At 50.6% G+C, this 21,378-nt stretch overlaps 1 protein-coding gene across 1 annotated transcript; it reads left to right on the forward strand.

Annotated features, from left to right (window-relative positions):
• The first annotated feature begins 1,506 nt into the window (after positions 1-1,506).
• Positions 1,507-17,025, forward strand: GALR1 (galanin receptor 1). The gene is made up of 3 exons (XM_027069207.2): positions 1,507-3,061; positions 7,625-7,690; positions 15,052-17,025. The coding sequence occupies exons 1-3, from the start codon at positions 2,396-2,398 to the stop codon at positions 15,367-15,369; spliced, it is 1,050 nt and encodes a 349-aa protein (XP_026925008.1). The 5' UTR covers positions 1,507-2,395; the 3' UTR covers positions 15,370-17,025.
• The last annotated feature ends 4,353 nt before the right edge of the window (positions 17,026-21,378 follow it).

Here is a 21,378-nt window from a genome sequence, read left to right on the forward strand (position 1 = left end):
TGCTTGCTCTGTCTCTATCTCTGTCTTTCTCAAAATAAATAAATAAACATTAAAAAATAAAAATAAATAAAAGTAAGTTCACACAGATGAGTAATAACAATAAATGTAAACAGACTAAAACTCACCAGTTAAAAAAATAGAGATTGTCAAATTGGATTTTAAAACAATCCAGTTATGTGCTCCTTCTAAGAGATACCCCCTAAATCACAGGACATAGGAAGACTGCAAAAAATACAGAAGACCAATAAATAGCAAAGCCTGTTGGTGTATGTACCACAATACAGGACAATTTACACTTTAAGGGAAAAGCATTACCATACCAACCATATAACATTAAAATAAAGTAGAAACTCACAGCATATTATATGAGAACATATGCAGATGCCATAAATACGTCAGTAAATGATGAAAAGACAAGACGTTAGGTTACCTGGAGGTGGGAGGGTGGCGATGGAGGTTGTGACTTAAAAGTACATAAAAGTGCCTCCAACTCTATTGATAATTTTTTATTTTTATTCTAAGCCGGATGATGGACACACGGGTAGTTAACATAATTTCATCAGATCTGTTCCATGTTGAAAATGGTTCATAATAATAATTAAAAAACCCTGTTTCCCATATCTGATGATAAATGACTTCCAACACAAGATCCATGAATGTGGAGGTCAGAGAGCCCTTTGGGAAGAAAAGCAATACTGACCCACAAGGCTTGGAGGCACCTTCCAGGGAAGGTGAGGCCCTTCTTGATTTAGCAAGATACTCTGCGAAACAAGTTACTTAAACTCAATTTCGGCCTCAGGGAAATGTGTGTGGACATTAAGAGAAATAGGTGGAGTACTCGGCACACGGTCAGTCAAGGAACTGCGTCAAAATCTTCCTGGAAATGAGGCAGAAGGGAACAGGGGAGGCAGAAGGGCAAATGCCATGGGGAGAGCCCCGCACCCCCCTCCCCTGCCTCCCCCACCTGTGGGCCCTTGCGGGGGGGCCCCTGTGGATTCTTTGTCTCTCATCTGCAGGATACGGTGCACCCCGCTCAGCTTTGTGTGACCTGGCTGCGTCTGGCACATAAGGGACACTCAGTCATTATTTGGGGAGCGCTGCAAACATGGGGTCATCTTGGAAGTGAACACAGATGCATCCTGTCAAGGCTGCAAACACATGGGTTCGGCTCAGCTCTCCAGTTGGGAACCCGCAAGATTACACACAAGGATAATGCTTACTCACCACTAGCTCGCTCAGCTTCTGGTGTAGCCACCGGTTCACAAGAGGGATGCAACACCAGGCGCGCTCTTTCCACCTCCTAAACACATCTCGTCGCTGCTTGTGTTTGTGCCACTCGCATGAGAAACGTAGGGCAAAAGTGACCTAACGGTGGATGGTGGGAACACGACACCGTGAATTCCGGGCACGTTTGTAAAGAAAACTCAGAGGCGTTCCCTTTTTCCCCTGCTTGTTTCCTCCCTAGCGGTGGGAAGGGTGGGGGCGGGAGTAGGGATGTGACAAAACTCGGGTTGCAGCGCCCATTCCCGGGGCGGGAGCGCTCCCGCTGACAGCCACCCCGGGAGGGGGAGAGAGGAGCGGGCTGCGCCCCGGCCGCCTCCCCGCCCCGCGGCAGCCCGCTCGGCTCCCCTGGGCCGCGGGGGTGCGGCTCCCCGCAGCTGCCGCCCTCCCGGGCCGCACGCAGGTCCGCACCTCGCACAGGCGAGCGCGCGCGCCCCAGTCCGGGCGACGAGGTGGGCGGCGACCCATCCGGTAGGACCCGTCCCGTCTCTGCGCGCGCCGTGACCTCCGGGGGGAGCGGAGAGGCCCCCGGGGCGCGGATCTCAGGGCGCTGTGTTTCCTACGTCTCGGGTGCACAGCGGAGGCCCCGGAGCACCCCCCGCCCCGCCGTCTTCCCCTGCGAACCCTCGGGAAAGCGCTCGCCCTGTCGATCGCCTGGAATCCCTGCAAAAGCTGGGAGGGGAGACGCGGCGCCGCCGGCGTGGGGGCGCGGGCAGCCGTCTCCACCGACAGCGCGGTGCGCCGGCCGTGCTCGGAGCGACGCGGGAAGGGAGCGGCTCGTAGCAACAGGTGCAGCCCAAAGCCGCTCCCGGAACGAGGCAGCCGGCCAGGAACCAGGACCCGGTAAGGCGCCGGCGGGGTCTCTCGGTGCGGCTGCCCTGGCGCGTCCCTCCTCCCCGGCTCGGGGCGGGTGCCGCGCAGAGGAACCCCCGCCCGGGAGGGTCCAGAGCGGGGCTCCCGGCACAGAGAGGGTCCCAGTAGGAGCAGCCGCCGGGGCCTCGGGCTCGGGAATCCGCGCGCCCTGCGTGCTCGGGGCCGGGACCCCCGGCCGTCCTCGGAGCCTTCTTCCCCAGCAGGCGCCGTCGCCAGCGCGCCCAGGCGCCCCGCGTGGGCCATGGAGCCGGCAGCCGGGAACCTCAGCGACGGGAACGCGAGCGGCCCCGAGCCCCCAGCCCCGGAGCCCAGGCCGCTCTTCGGCATCGGCGTCGAGAACGTCGTCACCCTGGTGCTGTTCGGCCTGATCTTCGCGCTCGGCGTGCTGGGCAACAGCCTGGTGATCACCGTGCTGGCGCGCAGCAAGCCTGGCCGGCCGCGCAGCACCACCAACCTGTTCATCCTCAACCTGAGCATCGCCGACCTAGCCTACCTGCTCTTCTGCGTCCCCTTCCAGGCCACGGTCTACGCGCTGCCCTCCTGGGTGCTGGGCGCCTTCGTCTGCAAGTTCATCCACTACTTCTTCACCGTCTCCATGCTGGTCAGCATCTTCACGCTGGCCGCGATGTCCGTGGACCGCTACGTGGCCATCGTGCACTCCCGGCGCTCCTCCTCCCTGCGGGTGTCCCGCAACGCGCTGCTGGGCGTGGGCTTCATCTGGGCGCTGTCCATCGCCATGGCCTCGCCCGTGGCCTACCACCAGCGCCTCTTCCATTGGGAAGTCAGCAACCAGACCTTCTGCTGGGAGCAGTGGCCCAACCAGCGCCACAAGAAGGCCTATGTGGTGTGCACCTTCGTCTTCGGCTACCTGCTGCCGCTTCTGCTCATTTGCTTCTGCTACGCCAAGGTGGGCGCGCGGGGCGCGGGGCGCGGGCGGGCGGGCGGCTACCGGCCTGGGAGTAACTCCTGGGTCCCCGTGCCCCTCTGGGAGCCCCTTGGACCTCGCTGTCTTGGGCGGTTCGGGTTGAAAACGGTCCCCAATGCACTTTGCCCTTGCCGGTCTGGTGGTGCTCGAGGAAGTTACTTGCAGTCCGGGAGACGCAGAACAAAGTGTGAGACTTCCCAGAGGTCCCGCCTCCCCTCGGCCTCCTGCCACCGCAGCCCTTGACCCCGAGTTTGTCTTTGCTGCAGCGGGCAGCCGAGCGGTCAACGCCCACCTCTCAGAAGAGGAATCGGGCTCAGTTTTAGGCACTCAGACCCAGTCTCCAGGATGAAATCTCCCGCCCGAGTGCGGATCGGTTCCGAGCGTGCCCAGCAGGAGCGCAGCCCCATGTTCCCTCCCCAGCGCTCTGCTGGGACGCCCTGCGTGGTGGCCCTGGTCCCCTTCCCGCTCTGTGAAGCCTTGCTCCTGGAGACGGTGTTTCGGATTTTATTTTACCCCAAGTTTAAGCTTTATAAGCCAGGTGCTAAGAGAATATTTCTTCACAGAATCTTGACCCTAGTCAGGACTGGGTGGGTTTCCAATTAGAAGGGTTGTGTAGACAATATTAGGTGATTCAGGCCTGTATCCCTAACTGTCCTCAAGAGATGCATTACTACGCACGTGGCCCAGCTCTCCCTCCCTCTGTGGCCCAGCTCCCCCCTCCCTCTGTGGCCCAGCTCCCCCCTCCCTCTGTGGCCCAGCTCCCCCCTCCCTCTGTGGCCCAGCTCCCCCCTCCCTCTGTGGCCCAGCTCCCCCCTCCCTCTGTGGCCCAGCTCCCCCCTCCCTCTGTGGCCCAGCTCCCCCCTCCCTCTGTGGCCCAGCTACCCCCTCCCTCTGTCCTCTGCTCCTTGGAGCTCAGCAAACCCACACCAGGACTTGAAGATGTCTTACCTACCAAAAGTCTTCAACTTTTTTGATAAACTCATTTGTGTTTGAGTAAGAGTATCTGCTTAATCACATGAGTCATTCGTGGGGGTAAAAACTACAGTTCTCTGATGTACTGTGGTAGTATTATTACCACTAGGAAAACAGCTTTGTAGCCAAAAATTGAAATTCCTACCATTTTATTTTCATCTTCTTGTGTCTCTGATTCGGTTTCTGATAAGGCTGTGACTGTAGGGCCAGGAGTAACCAGATGACAGAGAGCAATAATTTCTTTTATTCCAGCAAAAATGTTTACTACAGCCCCCTGGTCTTTGTTTTCTCCTGCCCCATATTCTATAGGTAGAGTCATGTCTACTTGAATGGTCATAGTCTGGGATATTGTCTGGAAGAATGGCCTGCCTCAAAGGGTTACATATAAAGATATACCGAGGAGATAGGACAGGATAGAGCTTTTGGAAGATATCTGTAGCTTAGCTCTTTTGTAAATGCAAAAACAACAGCCACAACAACAAACAAACAAAAAAACCTCATAAAAAATACACAAAAAACCCAAACCCAACAAACAACCAAACCAAACCAAAACAAAACAAAACAAAAACAAAACAAACAAAACAAAACAAAACAGCAGGTGGTTGTACCAGCGCAGCGATCCACTCTGTGCACTGTCTCACTCAGTCTGTACAACCGTGGGGGTGGGAGCTATCTGAGAAAAGTGTTTTGGGGGAGCAAGGCAACTGACCCAGATTATGAAGCCGGTAAACCATTCAGGAAGGGTTTTAATGCAGAGCCACTGGTCCCTGAGGGAGGGCCTTGGCAGGAGGAAGCTCGGGGCTAGAAGTGTCCTTAGAATATTCAGTGATAGGCTCATAATCACCTAAAGTAGGCTGAAGCAGACCTTTCCTTCATTTCTCCAAAGTCCACAGGTCTCAATGGAAATGACAAGGCAGATTTTTAGGAAAAATTAGGCTACATTTCCGTCGTTTGAGAGTTTATGAAAGCAAAGTTTATTTATTTATGAAAGGAAAGTTTCAAAAAGAGCAAAGTTCAACAAAGGGCAAAGTTTCAAAAGAGTTTTAAAACAATTCAACAAATATATAATCACTGGGAATTTTTTTTTTTTTAATAGGGAAATCATTTGCTTTGAAGCGTAACTGGGAATTTCTCTCAAATTCAAGCTGATATTTGCAGATTCACTCCAGGGTTTAAACAAGACCTTGGTTGTTTCTTTCTAGCTGATTTTCTTTGGCCCCGTTGTTAGAGAACACTGTCCAGCTAATGGTTCTTCTTCTTGAATGTTAGGATCAGGACTGGCTGTTTCTCTAAGGCCCCGGACCAATGGCCACCATGAAAAATCACAAGTGGCCAAGAATTACATTTTTTCCCTCCTCCTTCTTCTTCTTCTTCTCCTTTTTAACTCAACAAGGGAGTTGCATTCCAGTGTTGCCTTCTACTCCCCAAACCTTATGGCTTTGGTAGAACAGTTTGTGTCGGATAGTCCCCGAGAAACACGTAGAAGGCCCGGGCTGGACTGTGCCTGCCGTGCTCCCTCTTGCACAGGGGTGGCCCCTCCCCGTCTTGCCTTAGAGGGAGTTCTTGTCTGGGACCCTCCACCATCTGACATGAGGGCAAACTCTTCACATACCCACCTGCCAGGTTCTGCCACATCCCCAGAGACATATGCTGCCCAGGATGACCTTGGCTCAGGTTTGAACGCACGCCTTCCTACACACGCTCCTAAGCGTATAGAACAACGGAGTGATGCCACCATGCTGCCATCGTCTTTTAAAGAAATGCGATTATGACCCATCATGATACCTTTGATGACGACCTCATCAAATGTATGTCACTATATGCATTATAATAGACCAATATATGCTCACAGTGTGGGTCCATGGACGGAAATACAGCTACTGAAGAAAACTATACTTGAGTGTTTTCTCCATGACCACTCAACATCCCACGGGAGTCTTGAAGTCACTGAGATGTGATCCGACTGAATTTACTGAAGGAGTCAATAGACCCTTGGGCAGCATCAGGAAGCAGATAACCCTAGACTTTTCTGTTCGGCCTCCTCTCCAGGAGGATTTTGTTTTGCCACCTGTCCTCTGTTCGCTCTTCTTGTCCCTCGTCCTCCATGACCAGTGTCCTCCCGTGGTGTCTTGCTGGGAAGGCTGCCAGCAAGGAAACTCACTAGGCCCGTCCTTTCCAGGAAAGATCTCACAAAAGTTCTTCTTCTGTTTTTCTCTTACATTCCGTTTCTGGGACCCCAGAACTGTTCTGGCAGAACAGTTAACTCAGCCACTGTCAACATATCGGAAGCGATCCTACATGTCACTGTAGGACTTGTCACGTTGGAGGTGATGACACCCCACTGTTGGAAGAGAAGTAGTTCAGGAGGGCTGCGAATTTGGAGTCAGAAGTTCAAACCCCAAAGACGTCTGCTTAACTTGCGTGGAGCCCACGGAGTTGGTAAAGAAATCCTGTAGTTTCTTAATTTAGGGTATAACTGATCATTCCAGAAGTGCCACATCCAGCTGAGTGCTGCAGGCTTGTGCAGTGTTCCAAATGGATTGCATTATTTCCAGGCCGAGGTGCTGGAGGGAAGCCAGAAAATGTCTGGAATGTGGTTTCTAGTTCTCTCAGAGGCTCATCTGGGAAATGATGGAGAAGTCCAAGCCCTGAGTCATCCAGAGGCTAATTTTTCTTAGATGTCACTCAGATGGGATATAAAACTCAACTCAAGTATGAATCTGCAGGCTTGGCTCAGGTGTGTGAGAGCAAGCTTACGCTGCAAATTCCTACATATAACCCAAATGTTTCATGTCCCTTCTCCCGACTATTACGTCGACAAGAGGAGACAAAAATAGTTTCTCTAATGAACGAAGCCAGTGTCTGTCAGGAGATCCTCTGACAGGGATGTTAATTGTAAAACCTTGCTAAATAGTCTATAAATCTCCCGAGAAGCTGACTTCCCCAAATGTGAGTTTTCTAAAAGCATGGCGAGGTGGGTAGAATTAGAATAAAGAACGTAAGGAGATTGGATGGGTGGTAATTTGCTTTAAGGAGCCCACAACAGGAAAACAGAGGGAATAAGTTGCAGCAAACATGGCCTGCACGGAAGAATTCTCTGCTGATATCATCGTGATTTGCTCACTTGCTGGCTTCCTGCATTGGACAGTTCACTGGAAGGAGACTTCTAGTGTTTCCACTTATCTAGGATTTAGCATTGCGTCTGACGTGTAATAGGGGCCTAGCGATTGTTACAACGTGGAAGCTCGGGGAAATCTGAGGTGAAAGGCAGACCAGTGAGGATGCATCCATGCATATCTGCGTTTTTCTGGACAAAACCCCAGAGCCACACAACGCAGGGCTCTCTGCAAACAGATGCTAGGAGCACAAACTTCCCCTGGATGCTCGTGAATGTTAGAGGAACAGACGTGTTTGGCGGTTCACGTTCGGTGAGACTTTGCCACCTTAAGGGAATTTCCACGTGAATGACCTTGCAGTGTGACTCCCACGCCAGAAGGTCGAGAATTATCAGTGCCAATCAGATGGTGAACTGTGGGCAGGAGGCAATCGGTTTAATCAGTCTGTGTTTTCCAGGTCCTCAATCATTTGCATAAAAAGTTGAAGAACATGTCAAAGAAGTCAGAAGCATCGAAGAAAAAGGTAATATTCCCAAATATATATTGTATATGTCGCATGTTAGAGCCTAGTTCATTTTTATTCCTAATTATCCTAATATCCACCCATTGCCTACGAAATTTAGGATCCTTGGCGCAGACCTTGAAATGAACCTCTTACCATTAGGTGGGGGTAGGAATGGGAAGTCAGCTCCCCCGGGCGTCACAGTGACCAGAGGCTGCGTTAAAACTTAGACGGAGGTTTGGAGAGATGAGGAAACATATATTTTTTGGATTCTGAGCCTCTTTAGGAGGCGTGTTCTAAGTTGATTAGGACAGAAGAGGAGTTGCTGACATCCTTCATTTGCACAAAACCATTTTATTGTGCATCTACCATAGCTGATGTGATATCAGAAGGCTTTGGCTTAACTGTCTTTGCAGGGAACACTATTATTATTTAAGAAGTTTTAAAAATGTTTATTTATTTTTGAGAGAGAGAGAGAGCCAGCACAAGCCGGGGAGGGGCAGAGAGAGAGAGGGAGACACAGAATCCAAAGCAGGCTCCAGGCTCCGAACTGTCAGCACAGAGCCCGATGCGGGGCTGGAACTCATGAACTGTGGGATCATGACCTGAACTGAAGTTGGACGCTTAACCAACTGAGCCCCGCAGGCGCCCCACAGAGAATATTGTTGTAATATGTCCCCTAAGCCCCAAGATCAGATGTATCGTCCTCTCTTCCTCCCTGACTTGTCCTGACTGATGCTGGTTCCCCGGCAGGGGTGGGGGGAGAATTAAATATGAACGGGTCCCCAAGGGGAATTTTTCCCACTTTTAATTGTCTTTCTCCTCCTGTGAATCCTGATTTAAATAAGCTTCTCCTGAGTAATATTAAAGCATTTAACATCCTGGTATTTGTTACAGTTCGCATTTTGAGAAAAAACTAAGTTACAAGTCAGGATTAATCTAACTCTTACACATCTTTGACTTTAGGAAGCAGTATAAGAGTATTGGACAAGATGTTTAGGGAGGGGATTATAGCCAGGCATTTTTTACCTGCACATATTTCATAACATCTGAAAGCACCTTGCTTGTCCTCACAACTACTTTTTTATGGCCAATAATACGGAACTCGCAGGACTTACAGTATAATTATAGTTATTTTTAAAAATTCTACTTACATAAAGCACAGCTCTTCTTGACTTTCCTTGTTTATAATATGGCTCAAAACACATCTGCTCTCGGACTCGATGATGAGAAGGGGTAGGAGCTGCTTAGAAAGCATGAAGTTCGGCCTGGATTCCAAGTTGGATCGTGTGGCCTTCCGAATATCCCCCTAAGAGTAAACGATGGAACATATGTAACGAGGCTGTCTTGCCTCTTCCGGCCACTGATGCGTCCGTAGGCTTTATTTTGCTTCTGGATCCCTTTAAAGGGCCACCGCCGTTCAGTTGTGTGAATGGAGTGAACCTTAAAGCTGGTCTTTCCTTTCTCTGTTCTCCGTGATGTTGTGCTGGACTATTTCCATTTTTGGAGTCCGCCTCTCAGTCTGTCCTCTGAGCCACTCACCTCCAAGAAGATTATCGACTGCAAACAATTAAGGACTGTAATTTCCTCTGGGATAGTTCCTCATGGAGTCCTCGCCCTCCAGGGCCAGAGCCAGCCCCTGGGGCTGGAAGGGGCCCTGGTTCCCTGTGGTCACAACTCTGCAGGGGGAGAGACATACTTTTAGCTGTGCGGAGTGAGGCCGGGTAGGCGGGGGAGTGTCTTTGGGAGGAACTGGCCTGGGGCACCTCCACAGAGGAGAAGCCCCTGGGCCGTGTGCACGCTCTTTACTGGGGTAAGAGGTTCATGCTTCGCAAAGGACAGAAGTCAAACGCTTCCTTAACATTGGCCGCACGTGTTTGCGGGCTTGGCTACTGTCCGTGTCTGTGTTTGCACAGTGTTGCAGAGAAATCGCTGCAGTCTCACAGTGGAAAGAATGAAAATAGATCCTGTAAGAAGTAATTAGAAAACTCTCTGCTTTATAGCCAAGAATACTGATTAGCAATTAGTTTAAAAGTTGTGTTTAGTTTTATGTGTGTGTGTGTGCATGCATGTATACGTGTATAGGCACACATATATGCATATACTGTGTTATAGATTACACATGTGCATGTGTATGTATGTGTGTATGTGTGTATTGTGTGTGCATAAAATATACATGTTACATGCATGTATATATTACATGTGCACATATATTACATGTCTTATAGATTATGTATGTGAGTGTGTATATGTGTGTGTGCATGTATGTGCATATATTATGTATGCATACATAACAGAAATGTGCACATATGTATGTGAGTGGGTACATATACACGTGTATATCTTGTACATGTGTACAGCGTATATCTGTGTATATGTGCACTGGGTACATATTTAAACGCGTGTCTATCACATACGCACGTGTAAATGTAATTCCTACCATAGGAGAAGGTGTGGCATTGAGAGGTGGGCAGATTTTCTCTTCCGTTTTCAGAGCCTCTGACCCTCACCAGCCCTGAACAGATGTCAGTTCTCTTCTGATACATTTAATCGCCTCCTTGTTTGCATAGAACAAATAAGGTGCAGTGCTGGGGGTGGTGCGCACGCCTGCGTCTGAGCAAGAGGCGGGGCGGGGTTGGGGGCGGGGTGGGAAGAGGGCAAAGGGTGGAGAGATGGAGGAGGACGAGGGGAGAGGGTTCTGGTAGAGAAGACCGGGTGGGCCGCTCCTTCCCAGAGGCAGAGACGGGTCGACTCCTAGCGGACACTCCCTCCCGCAGGGCTCAGCACAGGGAGGCGCTGGGCAGGTGCACGCTAGGGGCTGGTTTTCGTAGTTCGCTCAGCTCAGCGTCCCTCGTGTCGCGGCCCCTCCCCCCATGGTGGGTAGGCTCCCTTCCTCCACGCCGTGTCCACCCACACAGGGGCTCCGCTTCAGGTGCATGAGGGGCGTGGGGCAGAGAGGCCTTCCATGAACATGCTCAACACTTACCCTTCACGTCTGGAGGAACATACATAGGGCGACATCTCCACGGCAGAAAATACTAGAAAGAATAGGGGAGCCCTGCGGTTGGTTCCACGCTCTGCCCGAGCCCCGCCACACGTGAAGACGGGTTTCCTGGTGCAAGGCTGATGGGATACTGAAACGAGGCTCCCAGATCATCTCTGGAAGACTTCAGAATGGGACAGACGTCCTAGTGGGTGGGTCCCTCGCAGGGGACACTGGACTACAGGCTGCGCTGACCCCCCTGACAACCTGGGCTCCCTTGGCACCTGAAGTAACCCGGCAAGCTCTTTGGCTGCCATTGATACGATCTAGGGAATGTTTTCATCATTTTCTTCTTTCGGTCACCTTTTTCTTCCCAGCCAAGCTCCATTAGACATGTTGCGAGTACGGTCCTTTGAAGAAAGAACAGATGTCTTAGAAGACGTTGCAAAAGAACATCTTACAGGAGGAAGAGAGATTCATGTTTTTCAGATACTTTCAGTAGAAGGAGCAAAAAAGCACGCTAATCAAGGGCCCAGTCTCAAGGACAGTAAAGCATCTGGAGATTTTGTACATAACTCTAAAGGAGGACTTTTTCTGTGTCAGAAGATAGTGTCGGGAGTCTAGACACGACACGGACAGATGAGGCAAGCCGTAGGGACACGGGGTTCAACTCCATCTCGGACTAAGGCAAGTGGTGTCAGAAGAAATGCAAAAAAGTCACGTAAGAAATCAAGAGCAATCAGCCTCATTCTCCACAGACGGGAACGCTCTCATTGCCTTCTGACGTCTCACCTAGGAGAGCAAGGAGCCTTTTCCAGGCTTCCTGGGGAAAAGTCATGGTTCAGCCTTGGCGGCTGTCAGTGTTGAGGAAGCGGCTTTGCCTTTAATTGGAGACGGGGACGATAATTTGCTTTTGCTGTGGCTTGTCTGGAATCCACCAGGGGTTTTTCAAATGCCACTGAGCTTTTTAGAAAGAAAGGCAGGTTCCTGGGTAAGTCCCTAATAGCCCCCCCACCCCTGCACTGCGATGTGGGGCACGAGGCCTAGATGTTTGGAGTTTAACAAGCAGTGTCCTGGGGAGTGATCAGCACAGGGAGGCACTTCCGTCTCAGGTTTGGGACTTGTCCCATGTGTTACTCTGACCAGCTCTCTAGGTTGCAGTCGGTCGCTATTCTGCCCGCGTGGACTCCTGTCCTGTGGCCGCCGTCTCCTCGGCTCGGTCGGGACCCACAGGGAGACAGAAGAAGACGGACGTTTCCTGTCCCCAGCTACACTAACCCGGACGCGTTCGCCCAAACGTCGCCAAGGCCGATTTGGAGTCAACCCGCGTGCAGGGCGCGGAGTCGCCATCCGCTAAGAGAACATCAGTCCGAGGGACTGAGACGCCTGATGAGGCTGGGAGAAAATAGCAAATCCCCGAGGATGTGCAGCTGGCAGCAGTCGGAGCTGACGGCCGTGCCGTTTAATTCTTTGGGAACAACAGCCTTAGATGGATGATCGAGTTTATGTAAGTGCCCACTAAGTATTTTTCCCCCAAGAACTACTAAATTGCAATCCCTCGTATTCAAAGCTCCCAGAGAGCCTTGTCCGTGGTTCTGAGGAGGCCAGTGGAATTACTCAAAACAAAAAGGTACATTTTGAATGAACTGCAAACAGAAAATATACCATATTCGTATTGCCCTTGCCCTATGGACTTTGATACATTATGGATCCTATCAGTAAGCTGCTGGGGGTCGATTTCTGTCCTAAGCGTGGCACTTACTAGAAACTTCCTGAAAGAGGCACTGAAAGGGGATATCCAGAGGGTATTTGTTTGGGGAAGCAGAGAGATGTTCTTATTGTCTTAGAAAGAAAAGACGATGTGTTCTGTTCTATTTGTAGGTATAATTACGCCTAGATTGTTTTTGATTAAATCATCTGGGGATGGAACCTCTCATGCGCTAATGGATAAGAGCATCGATGGCAGACAATCTGTTAATACATGTGGACAAATCTCTTGTTTGCTCTGTGGGCCCTGCAGGAAGCAGCTTTAATATGTAATCCTGCCGCCCTATAAAAACCTGTTGTCAGGTTTTACCTGAGTTCTTTTAAGTGTCTGAATGGACCAGGTACAGCCAGAGCCATGTCTCTGGGGCACGGAGTTGAGGCCCCGGGAGGCTACGTCAGTTTTCACGAGGCTGCACAGCCAGGTCGTGGCCACTGTCCGTCCCGGGCTTCTGTATACAATCCACGGAGCCCCGTGATGGTGAGCTTAGCTGTCGTCTCCTGCCCCTCCTGACGCTGCGTTTGCCCTGGCCTTGCCCTGCAATCCCGCCCTCCTGCCGCATCCCTGCCTCCACCTGGTCGCAGAACGCCCGGCTTCTGACCCGTGTCTCTGACGCTCGTGTCTGCGTGTGCACTTGCTGCCCTCGGAGTGGGCGGCTCCCTGCTGCCGTCCTGGCTGGTCTGGCCGCTAATTCACGGCGTGGGTGGAGGGCACATCCTGGTGGGGACACAGCCCTCAGGGCAGTGCCGGCGGGGGGGGGGGTGGGGGTACCGGGCGCGAGGCGGCAGGTTCAATTGTGCTGTGACAGTGATGTCCTCGTCTCGGAACCACCTCCCCCATGTCCAGCCCTCGTCCTGTGTGAGGACGTGACAATGAGCGTCCCTGGGTTCTGTCACCTTCCTTCTGCCTCTGTCCTCCCAACCCTCCTTCCCCTTATCCGTCCGTTCAGTCGGGACTGGTTCTGTGCAGAGGGCAAGGCAGAGGGGCGGTGTCAGGGAATCTTGGGCTCCACCTCGGTGCCCCGGCAGGGAGGTGGGGGAAGGTGCGTCGTTGCCTTTTCCCATCGGGGTGGGGTGGGGTGGGGTGGCAGGTGCTGCAGACTTCCACGTGTCCACGTGTCCCCTCCACAAATTCAGGCGGCCCGGACTCACAGTCTGAGGAAGAAGATTCCTAATCCCCAGTCGAGGGGCTCCAAGTCCCTATCTCTCACATCCTCTGCGAGGGGTGGACCTACTGGTGAGGTGACCTAGGAGCTGGCAGTGCTGCATGTGGGGGCTGGGCACGTGTCCTCGCCTGGTTTGTCTCAGGGCTGAGTGACCGTTGTCCTGTGGGTCCCTGATCGCCCGCCCAAGGGCTGCACAGGCAGCCCCCGGAGACGGGGCTGGTGGTGACCAGGCAGACTTCGTAAGCTTTTCTTTCCCCATGTCTGAGCATTCGGAGCACGCGCTTGGGGTCACCTGACCCGGCTTCGGGCTCTGACTTGGCCTCCGGCTCTGGAACGCCAGGCACCTGTCTTGACCGTTCTGCACCTCAGCGTCCTCATCTAGGAGCCGTGATCCCGGCGGGCCCCACTTCGTGCCCACCGCCGGCGGTCAGGCAGTGACAATCAGCCACACTCCACTGCCCGGGGGCCGCTGTGCCCATCTGGCAGTCAGGGCCCTGCTCGGTTCCTGGCAGGGAAGAGGGGAGGTCTCCCAGGAGGGGAGACCTTTCAAGGAAGGAGCCAGCTGATTGCGTCAGGTTTTTGTTTCCAAAACGTTGAGACCAGCGTCTTCTGTTTGGAGCCGTAGACATGGAGTTTCCAGCTAATCACAAGGTTAATTATCTAGTTGTTGCTTTTCCAACATGTACCAAACCAGCTGCCCTGAAATGCAGAAGTGGTTCTCGGGCTCGACCCCAGCCCTTTAGGTGTGTGCCCACGGGGAAGGTGATGGGCTCTCACACGAAGCGGGGTGCAGACGGGAAGCAGGAGGGAGGGCTCCTCTTGTGCTGAGGTCTTTGATCAGGTGCGGCTTTCTTCCATCACCTGCTTGGCACAACTCTCCAAGGAAACACGTGGGTGTCCTGCCCCGGCCTCCAGGTGTTTTCAGATTTAGGGAGAGCAAGGGAAGGGTTACGGTAGGTGCAAGCTAAAAATGGGGCTCATCAGCCCACAGACAGAAACAGAGATGGCTTTCTGGAATGCATCAGTGCGTTGGGGTCTTTCACTGGCCAAAGGTGAACGAGGAGAAATAAAGAAATACACCGTCTGTTGAGGCAGCCGTTCAGAGAGGGTTCGAGCGCCCATCTGAGCTGCCCGCTGGTGAACTTGTCTCTGCGTGTGCTGCTGGCTTCAGAGCTCTGCAGGCTTTAAGGTGACAGTGTTTAATCTCTGCACATTTATAGTTGCACGGTCCCAAAGACACAGCCCGTAATCCACACGCATCTCACGTATGTGGTAAAGTTACCCCATGGCAGGTCCTGGACAAGTTTTGAACACAACCGTTATATGAAGTGACAGTTCAGCAGAGTTAGCATCCGTTTGATTGCATGGTGATACACATAACATTTTCTTAGAGCATGTTTTGAAACTCTGGAACATTCTTTGCCTGCTGTAATTGACGCACTTCCTGTATTTTCTTCTTCTTCTTCTAGACCGCGCAGACGGTTCTGGTGGTGGTTGTGGTTTTTGGGATCTCCTGGCTGCCACATCATGTCATCAATCTCTGGGCCGAGTTTGGGGTTTTCCCGCTGACCCCCGTCTCCTTCCTCTTCAGAATCGCCGCTCACTGCCTGGCCTACAGTAATTCCTCGGTGAATCCTATCATATACGCTTTTCTCTCGGAAAATTTTAGGAAGGCCTATAAGCAAGTGTTCAAGTGCCACATGCGCAACGAGTCACCTCTTAATGATACGAAAGAAAACAAAAGTCGAATAGATACCCCGCCGTCCACCAATTGCACTCACGTGTGAGAGCGTTAGAGCGCTCGTGTGGAGTCTCAGACAGAGCACGGTACGACGAGGGGTTAGCAAGCCTGCAACTTCTTGTGCTCATGACAAGTCGCATCATTTTAGTTCCACCTGTTTTTGAAAACAATACTTTGATCCATTTAGGAAATCTCGAGGTCTAGTAAAGATTGTTTCTAAATTTTATTTCAAAAACAAAAGGAAATGCTACATAGTTTTTTATACCTTTACAGAAACGAAAGGTTAATAGAATTCCATCGACATGTTCAATTCTTCATAGGATAGCCTATAAAGATGGTCAGGAATACTGGCGATCTACATTTTGAAGCCAGTTTATTTAGAAAAAAACACATGTATGTGTTAATTCTTCAATTTTAAGAAACGAGGTAATTTTGCGAGGTATGTGTTTCAAAATATGATCATGGATACACGATCAAAGTTTTACCTGGATTTCATTTTTTTTGTGGCCATTTATATAGAGGTGCATCTGTTAAATGGCAGTGAGACTTTGCCAAGTCGATTTGCACCCGCCTCATTTGCCCCCAACTGTAAATAGTGAACACGGTTTCCGGAGATGAGCTTCACCTGTCTGTGGTCATGAGGGCCCATTAACTTCATCTCCGGAGACCAGCACAGCAGCACAGCGGTGACTCAGGGTGACGGACATTGGCCCGGTCACTTAAAACTATTCTGCGATGTAGGCTTTGTAGAGTTACCTAAAAAAAAAATCAGGGAAAATGCCAAGGACAACTATTCTAATAGTGGAAGCTTCCAGTGAGATCCAAGAGGGAACGTGGTCATTAAAGTTTTACAAATATATCGCCCAGGGTATTTTGTGTGCCTTGGGTGGAACTGAGCCAAAAGGGAGTAAAAAAAAATGCCAGTGAGGATGATATGTGGGTAATAGTTTCTATGGGGCTGGGAAGAAGTCAGAATCCAGTAAGACACATGGTAGTCATGCCACATGTGGAAAGCATACGCAACACGTGATTCAGATAACATTAGAAGAAAAGGAATCTTCTGAGCAGGTATACCCAGGGATATATGTTGTACAAACACATGCTTTGTTTCATTAAATTCGTAGTAATGTTAAATGCACATTTACCCCCAATATTACTTCCTCGAAAATGATCATAGGCTGAATTTCAAATGTACTTTTCACGACAATTTTGTATTTATTCATGTGGTGTGGAATGAAAAACACGGGATGAAGAGATTAAATTATTCTACCTTAGAACAGTAGTTTTCAGACTCCAGGACTTTGCTATATTTTGTGAGAATATAACATCGGGAAGACTTTTTGAAAAAGGATTTAGTGTAATGCACACCCGTGTCAAATCAAGATTCCATAGGAAATATCAAATTTTAGATGAAAAAACTCGATATAAGTCTTTGCATGTTAAATTTTCCAGCTGATGAATTCATTGTCACTAATCACACTCCTCCAGCAAATGGTATTTACATTTGCAATGCTTGAACTGATTCTCTAGCCAGAACAGGAGAAAATTCTTTGAAAGGATGGGAAATCATGAGCTCTCAAGTTCGGTGGCTAGGGAAAGTAGTTGCATGTATGTGTGATGCCAGTGTTTTAGAGGACAGCCTAAGTCCTTTGCATGGAAAATTCTTTGCACTTTATTCAAATACAGCCGCAGAAACATTGTACCCTGACAATGATACCTCATGTGCTTTGTGGAACTTGAAGTCGCCATTGCAGACGCCAGAACAGGTCGTGTGTGTGTGTGTGTGTGTGTGTGTGAACCCCCACAGCTGTACAAAGAGGTGCCTCCTGGTTGCCTTTGGACTTGCATGGTTGACAAAGGCTTCCTGCACCCTGGCTGTTCCTTTGTTTTCCTCTTGTGATTCCTCCACACACGGAAGTATTAGAAGAAATGCGGGACCTAATGTTTCTGTTTTCTACGAAGCACGTGGAAGATGTATTTACGTACCCACCCGTGTCCCCTTGGACCATCCCATTTGTGGCTGGCCTGACGGAAGCCAGAAGCATAGCGCCAGAGTCATAGCCGGCACCTGCAAAACCTCCCATTTGCTGAGTGTACGTGCGGACCCGTTAGATAGGGTATTTTTCCTGTCCGTCGGCATTTAAATCAATTCCTCTTATTCAGAGCCTAGGTGGTCCACTGGTATAAGAAACTTTGAGGCTGATGATGACTCGGGTCCTGCGAAGATCTGAACCTCTGTGAAGCTGTCTGCGTGAGGAGTTCCAGAAGGACTGGAACAGACTTCAGTTGCCCAGAGAGGCGTCAGAGTGTCTTGCATTGACCAAGCGCGTGCTGCCTAGGTGGCGGTTTTTCTAACATATAATTAACGCAACCAAGTCAGGAGCACCTTTGCTTCCTCCTTTAAATAAAGAAGGCCTCCCTAGGACACGCTTTTCCTTGCAGCAGCCAGACTAACGGACAAATGCTGTATTTGCCTTTGAAGTTGGGCGGCTCGCACACCATGTTTTTCAGTGCACTTCAAAGGGAATTGATGTTGTCTCCTTAGATTTGGCTGCCTTGGTACCAGAAGGCGGTTGTGATTTTTTTCTGGGCTTTTAGTGTTTCACATTTGGACACTAGCTCTGGAATATTTAAATGGCCGAAATGCTGGCTGCTTCACACGGATGGGGACGGGTTTCAGTCTCCTACTGATGAATATAGTGACGTGGTTGGAACGACTTTCTCACCCCGCGACCCCAGGAGATACCTTAAGTAGACGTTGTCTGCGTTCTGACCACGTGTGTCCTCAGCAATGTGGGGACAGAGGCCATTTTCTGAATATTTTAGGTAAATATTTTCGCCTTTAATGAAATCGTTCAATGCACACCTTAGGAGTAAAACAGTCATTTCCTTCTCTTCCTCCGCCCCCACCCTCTTGTGCTTTTCTCGAAATGTGCTTCTATCCTGAGTTTCTCACTCTCATATCTACCCTGGTGAAATCCGGCCTTCGACTCAGATGTGATGAGTTACAGTGAACAGAGAAGGCGCTTGCTGAACCGCGTGAGTCACTCGTGAGTCAACTTTAACTTGCGGCCTCGAGGCTGATTGCATTTGCTCAGCGCCTCAGATGCGTGGAGACGGTGCAGTCGTAGTCCCCGAGTGTTAGCGGAAACCCGGGGCCAGGCTTCTTCGGAGCAGGAGAGAATAACTTAGCGAGACATTCATTTCCTCTCCACAGATACTGCAGATGCTTGCGGGTCCCCAAACGCCCGCGTTGAAGCAGCATTGCGTTAAATAAAACCATGCACAGCTTCCCCCTCTTCTTTGCCTAAAAGGATATTTTAAATGTGTGTAGGTAAACCACATAGTCCTGTAATTGGGGTAAATCTATCAACGTGGCTGCTTCCACCGGACCCTTCTCTTCTGAAATTTGTAAATTGTGATCGACACTGACTGCAGGTATCTCCCACGTTTGAAATTTGTAACTGGCTTTCTTCCTAAGGCAATCCTGTTCTTGGCCGTTAGAAAGAGCTCCCTATTAGGCTGTTTGTCAAGTGGATGTTACTGACTTGTGTATTATAAAAAAGCCATCTATACGAAGGGTAGGTGACCCCAAATGCTGATGGCCACCTATTGTCTTAGGAAGAAAAAATGACAGGATGGCAGTTGTATTTCAATTTATAATGTACTTTGATTTTTCTCTTTTAGAAGAGGAAAAGTTGGGGCTGAGGAACAACTGAACGCACCGACCACGTCTTTGGTGTGGGCTGTGTCTGCGGAAGGCCAGCATGTCTGGGGAGGGTGTCGGATGTGTGTTTAGTGTCTTAGGCGTGGCAGATTCACTCACAGTCACCTTTGTCACTCTGGCTGCCCTGCTGGGCCTCTGGGACAGGCACGTCTGCTTGATTGGGCGTGATCTTTAGGAACATTAGCAGGCTGGTGCATTTGCACCTCCGCTGGGCTCAGCACCGCTCACCGCTGGCTCCCGAGCTCGCGCTCAGCACACCCCTCTGCCAGAACTCAGGTTGTGTCCTGGGCGCAGCTGCGGTGGGAGGGGCCTTTCTAGGGGGTGAGGAGGAAGGTCTTAGCTCTGAATATACCGTGGAGACGACTTCAGCTGGATTTGCTCTGTCTGTTCTGACCTTGGCTGAGTTTTCTCTATTTAAACAACTGCATAGAGAACTGATTTCATAGAGAAGGGTTTTGATGTCACTTTGGGGGTGGAAAGCCTCATCCTTTCTGCTGGGGAACAGATCTCTGGATATCTCTAGGTACGTTGTGCCAGTCCAGATTTTCAGCATTAGGGAAGTCAAAACAAAGATCACCAGCTGCTGGCATAGACGGGAACCGGGATCCACCATTCAGAGTCTTTACTCTCAGGCAGTGATGATCATTAAGGTGACCTATAAACTGGGATGAACCTTGTGGTCCACTCTGGGTTTTCTACCGGCCACCACGCACTATATATGGAGCCTTACTTCAAAAGATTGAATATTGACTGTTAAAACGGAACCTACTTTTGTGTGCTTGTTCTCAAGACCACTGTGGATCTGTTAAGCTCCTTTTTCTCCTGTGGTGGGCTTGTTCCGGGCAGTCAAGGTAACATGCCATCCAGTGCGTAAAATGGGGGTGGTCCCGGGAGGGGGCGGTGAAGAAAGGAAGTGACTGGCAGCATTTTACGCTGTGGTGAGCATCAGTGCGAGTGTAAGCACACCTCCAGGCACCGGAAAGGCGGTGAGGCCACGCCTCCAGGCACCGGAAAGGCGGTGGAAGCCACGCCTCCAGGTACGGGAAAGGCAGTGGGGGCCAATCTTGTCCTGAGCGATTTGTGTGTGTGTGTGTGTGTGTGTGTGTGTGTGTGTGTGTGTGGCAAGGTGCCCATGTTGCCAGCATTGTTGACGTGGCAGATGAAGTAGGAAGTTTGGCTGTGACGGGACATGCCCACTTGTGGAGCGGGGTACCAGTGACGGAATGGGAGCCTTTGGGATGTAACGGCTGCGTCTTGAATGTTCACAACATGGCAGAGCATCACCTGGGTGTTGGTTGTAGACCCTGCTCCTTGGGGCTCCGGATGGTGTAGATCTTTGACCGGGCACGGAGGCAGGAGAGTGGGAACTCGGGGGACAGGCACCAGGTGCGTCCTCTGCTGTTCAGCCAGAGGGCATCTGCTTCCTCTGCCCTTGGATTTCCATGTCCGGTTTCGCTGAAAGTTAGAAACAATTAATCCAAGGCACACGTTACCCATTGTTTGCATTGGATTTTTCCGGTCACGCCTCCACTCACTGTTTGTATTACTTATGCAACTTGTGACCTTATCTGTTCTCCCCTGCTCCTTTCTTAAGGTCAATCGTATTTCTGTGCTTGAGATCCTCCAGATTTTGTCATCGTTGAGGGATCCCTGAATGACCCAAGTCCAACACTTTTCATATCTTCATTGTTCGGCCGGGCTCATGACATTTTCCTGGTTACCCTATCCATATCCCTTCCTTTAACAGTAAAGTGTCGGAAACACAAGCTTTAAGAGAAAAGTTCCTTTTGTAAGGCTCACAGATGACCAGTTTCTTCAGAGAATCGAAAGGCAGTTGAGCAGGCCCATGGGCACGTCTGTCCTGAGGGCCCTCTTTGGGCTGCTGGCTCTGGTGATGTCACACCCACAAGAGCTCGTGTCCTGTGAGTGACTGTCACAGCAGATGGGAGTCAGGAGGTGGGCACCTGGCTGTGGCTGCAGCAGGTCTCTGGGCGCGGTCCCTCTGCTTCTGCAGGATGAGTCGTCCCGACCTACCCTGCCCCTCCCTGCATCCACTTTGCCAAGAGATTGGACCAGGCAAATGGCCTATGATCCCTGGGCCAGAAAGAGCTCTTTCTGACGTGTCAGGAGTGCAGGCAAAATATAGGTGAGCACCTTGGGGCCCAGAGCAGCCAAAATGAAAGGGTCAGAATGGGTGTCTTGCCATTTAACCTGCTATCATAGGTACCGCTAGTTAAACAGTCTCCATTTGAAAACCACAAAAGTCCAAGAAAGCAGAAGCACGTGGGGAGGTGGAAACCTTCCCACCTCCTTAGGAAGAAAAACTCA

The sequence above is a fragment of the Acinonyx jubatus genome, chromosome D3, assembly GCF_027475565.1.
Source record: "Acinonyx jubatus isolate Ajub_Pintada_27869175 chromosome D3, VMU_Ajub_asm_v1.0, whole genome shotgun sequence".
Taxonomy (NCBI): Eukaryota; Metazoa; Chordata; class Mammalia; order Carnivora; family Felidae; genus Acinonyx; species Acinonyx jubatus.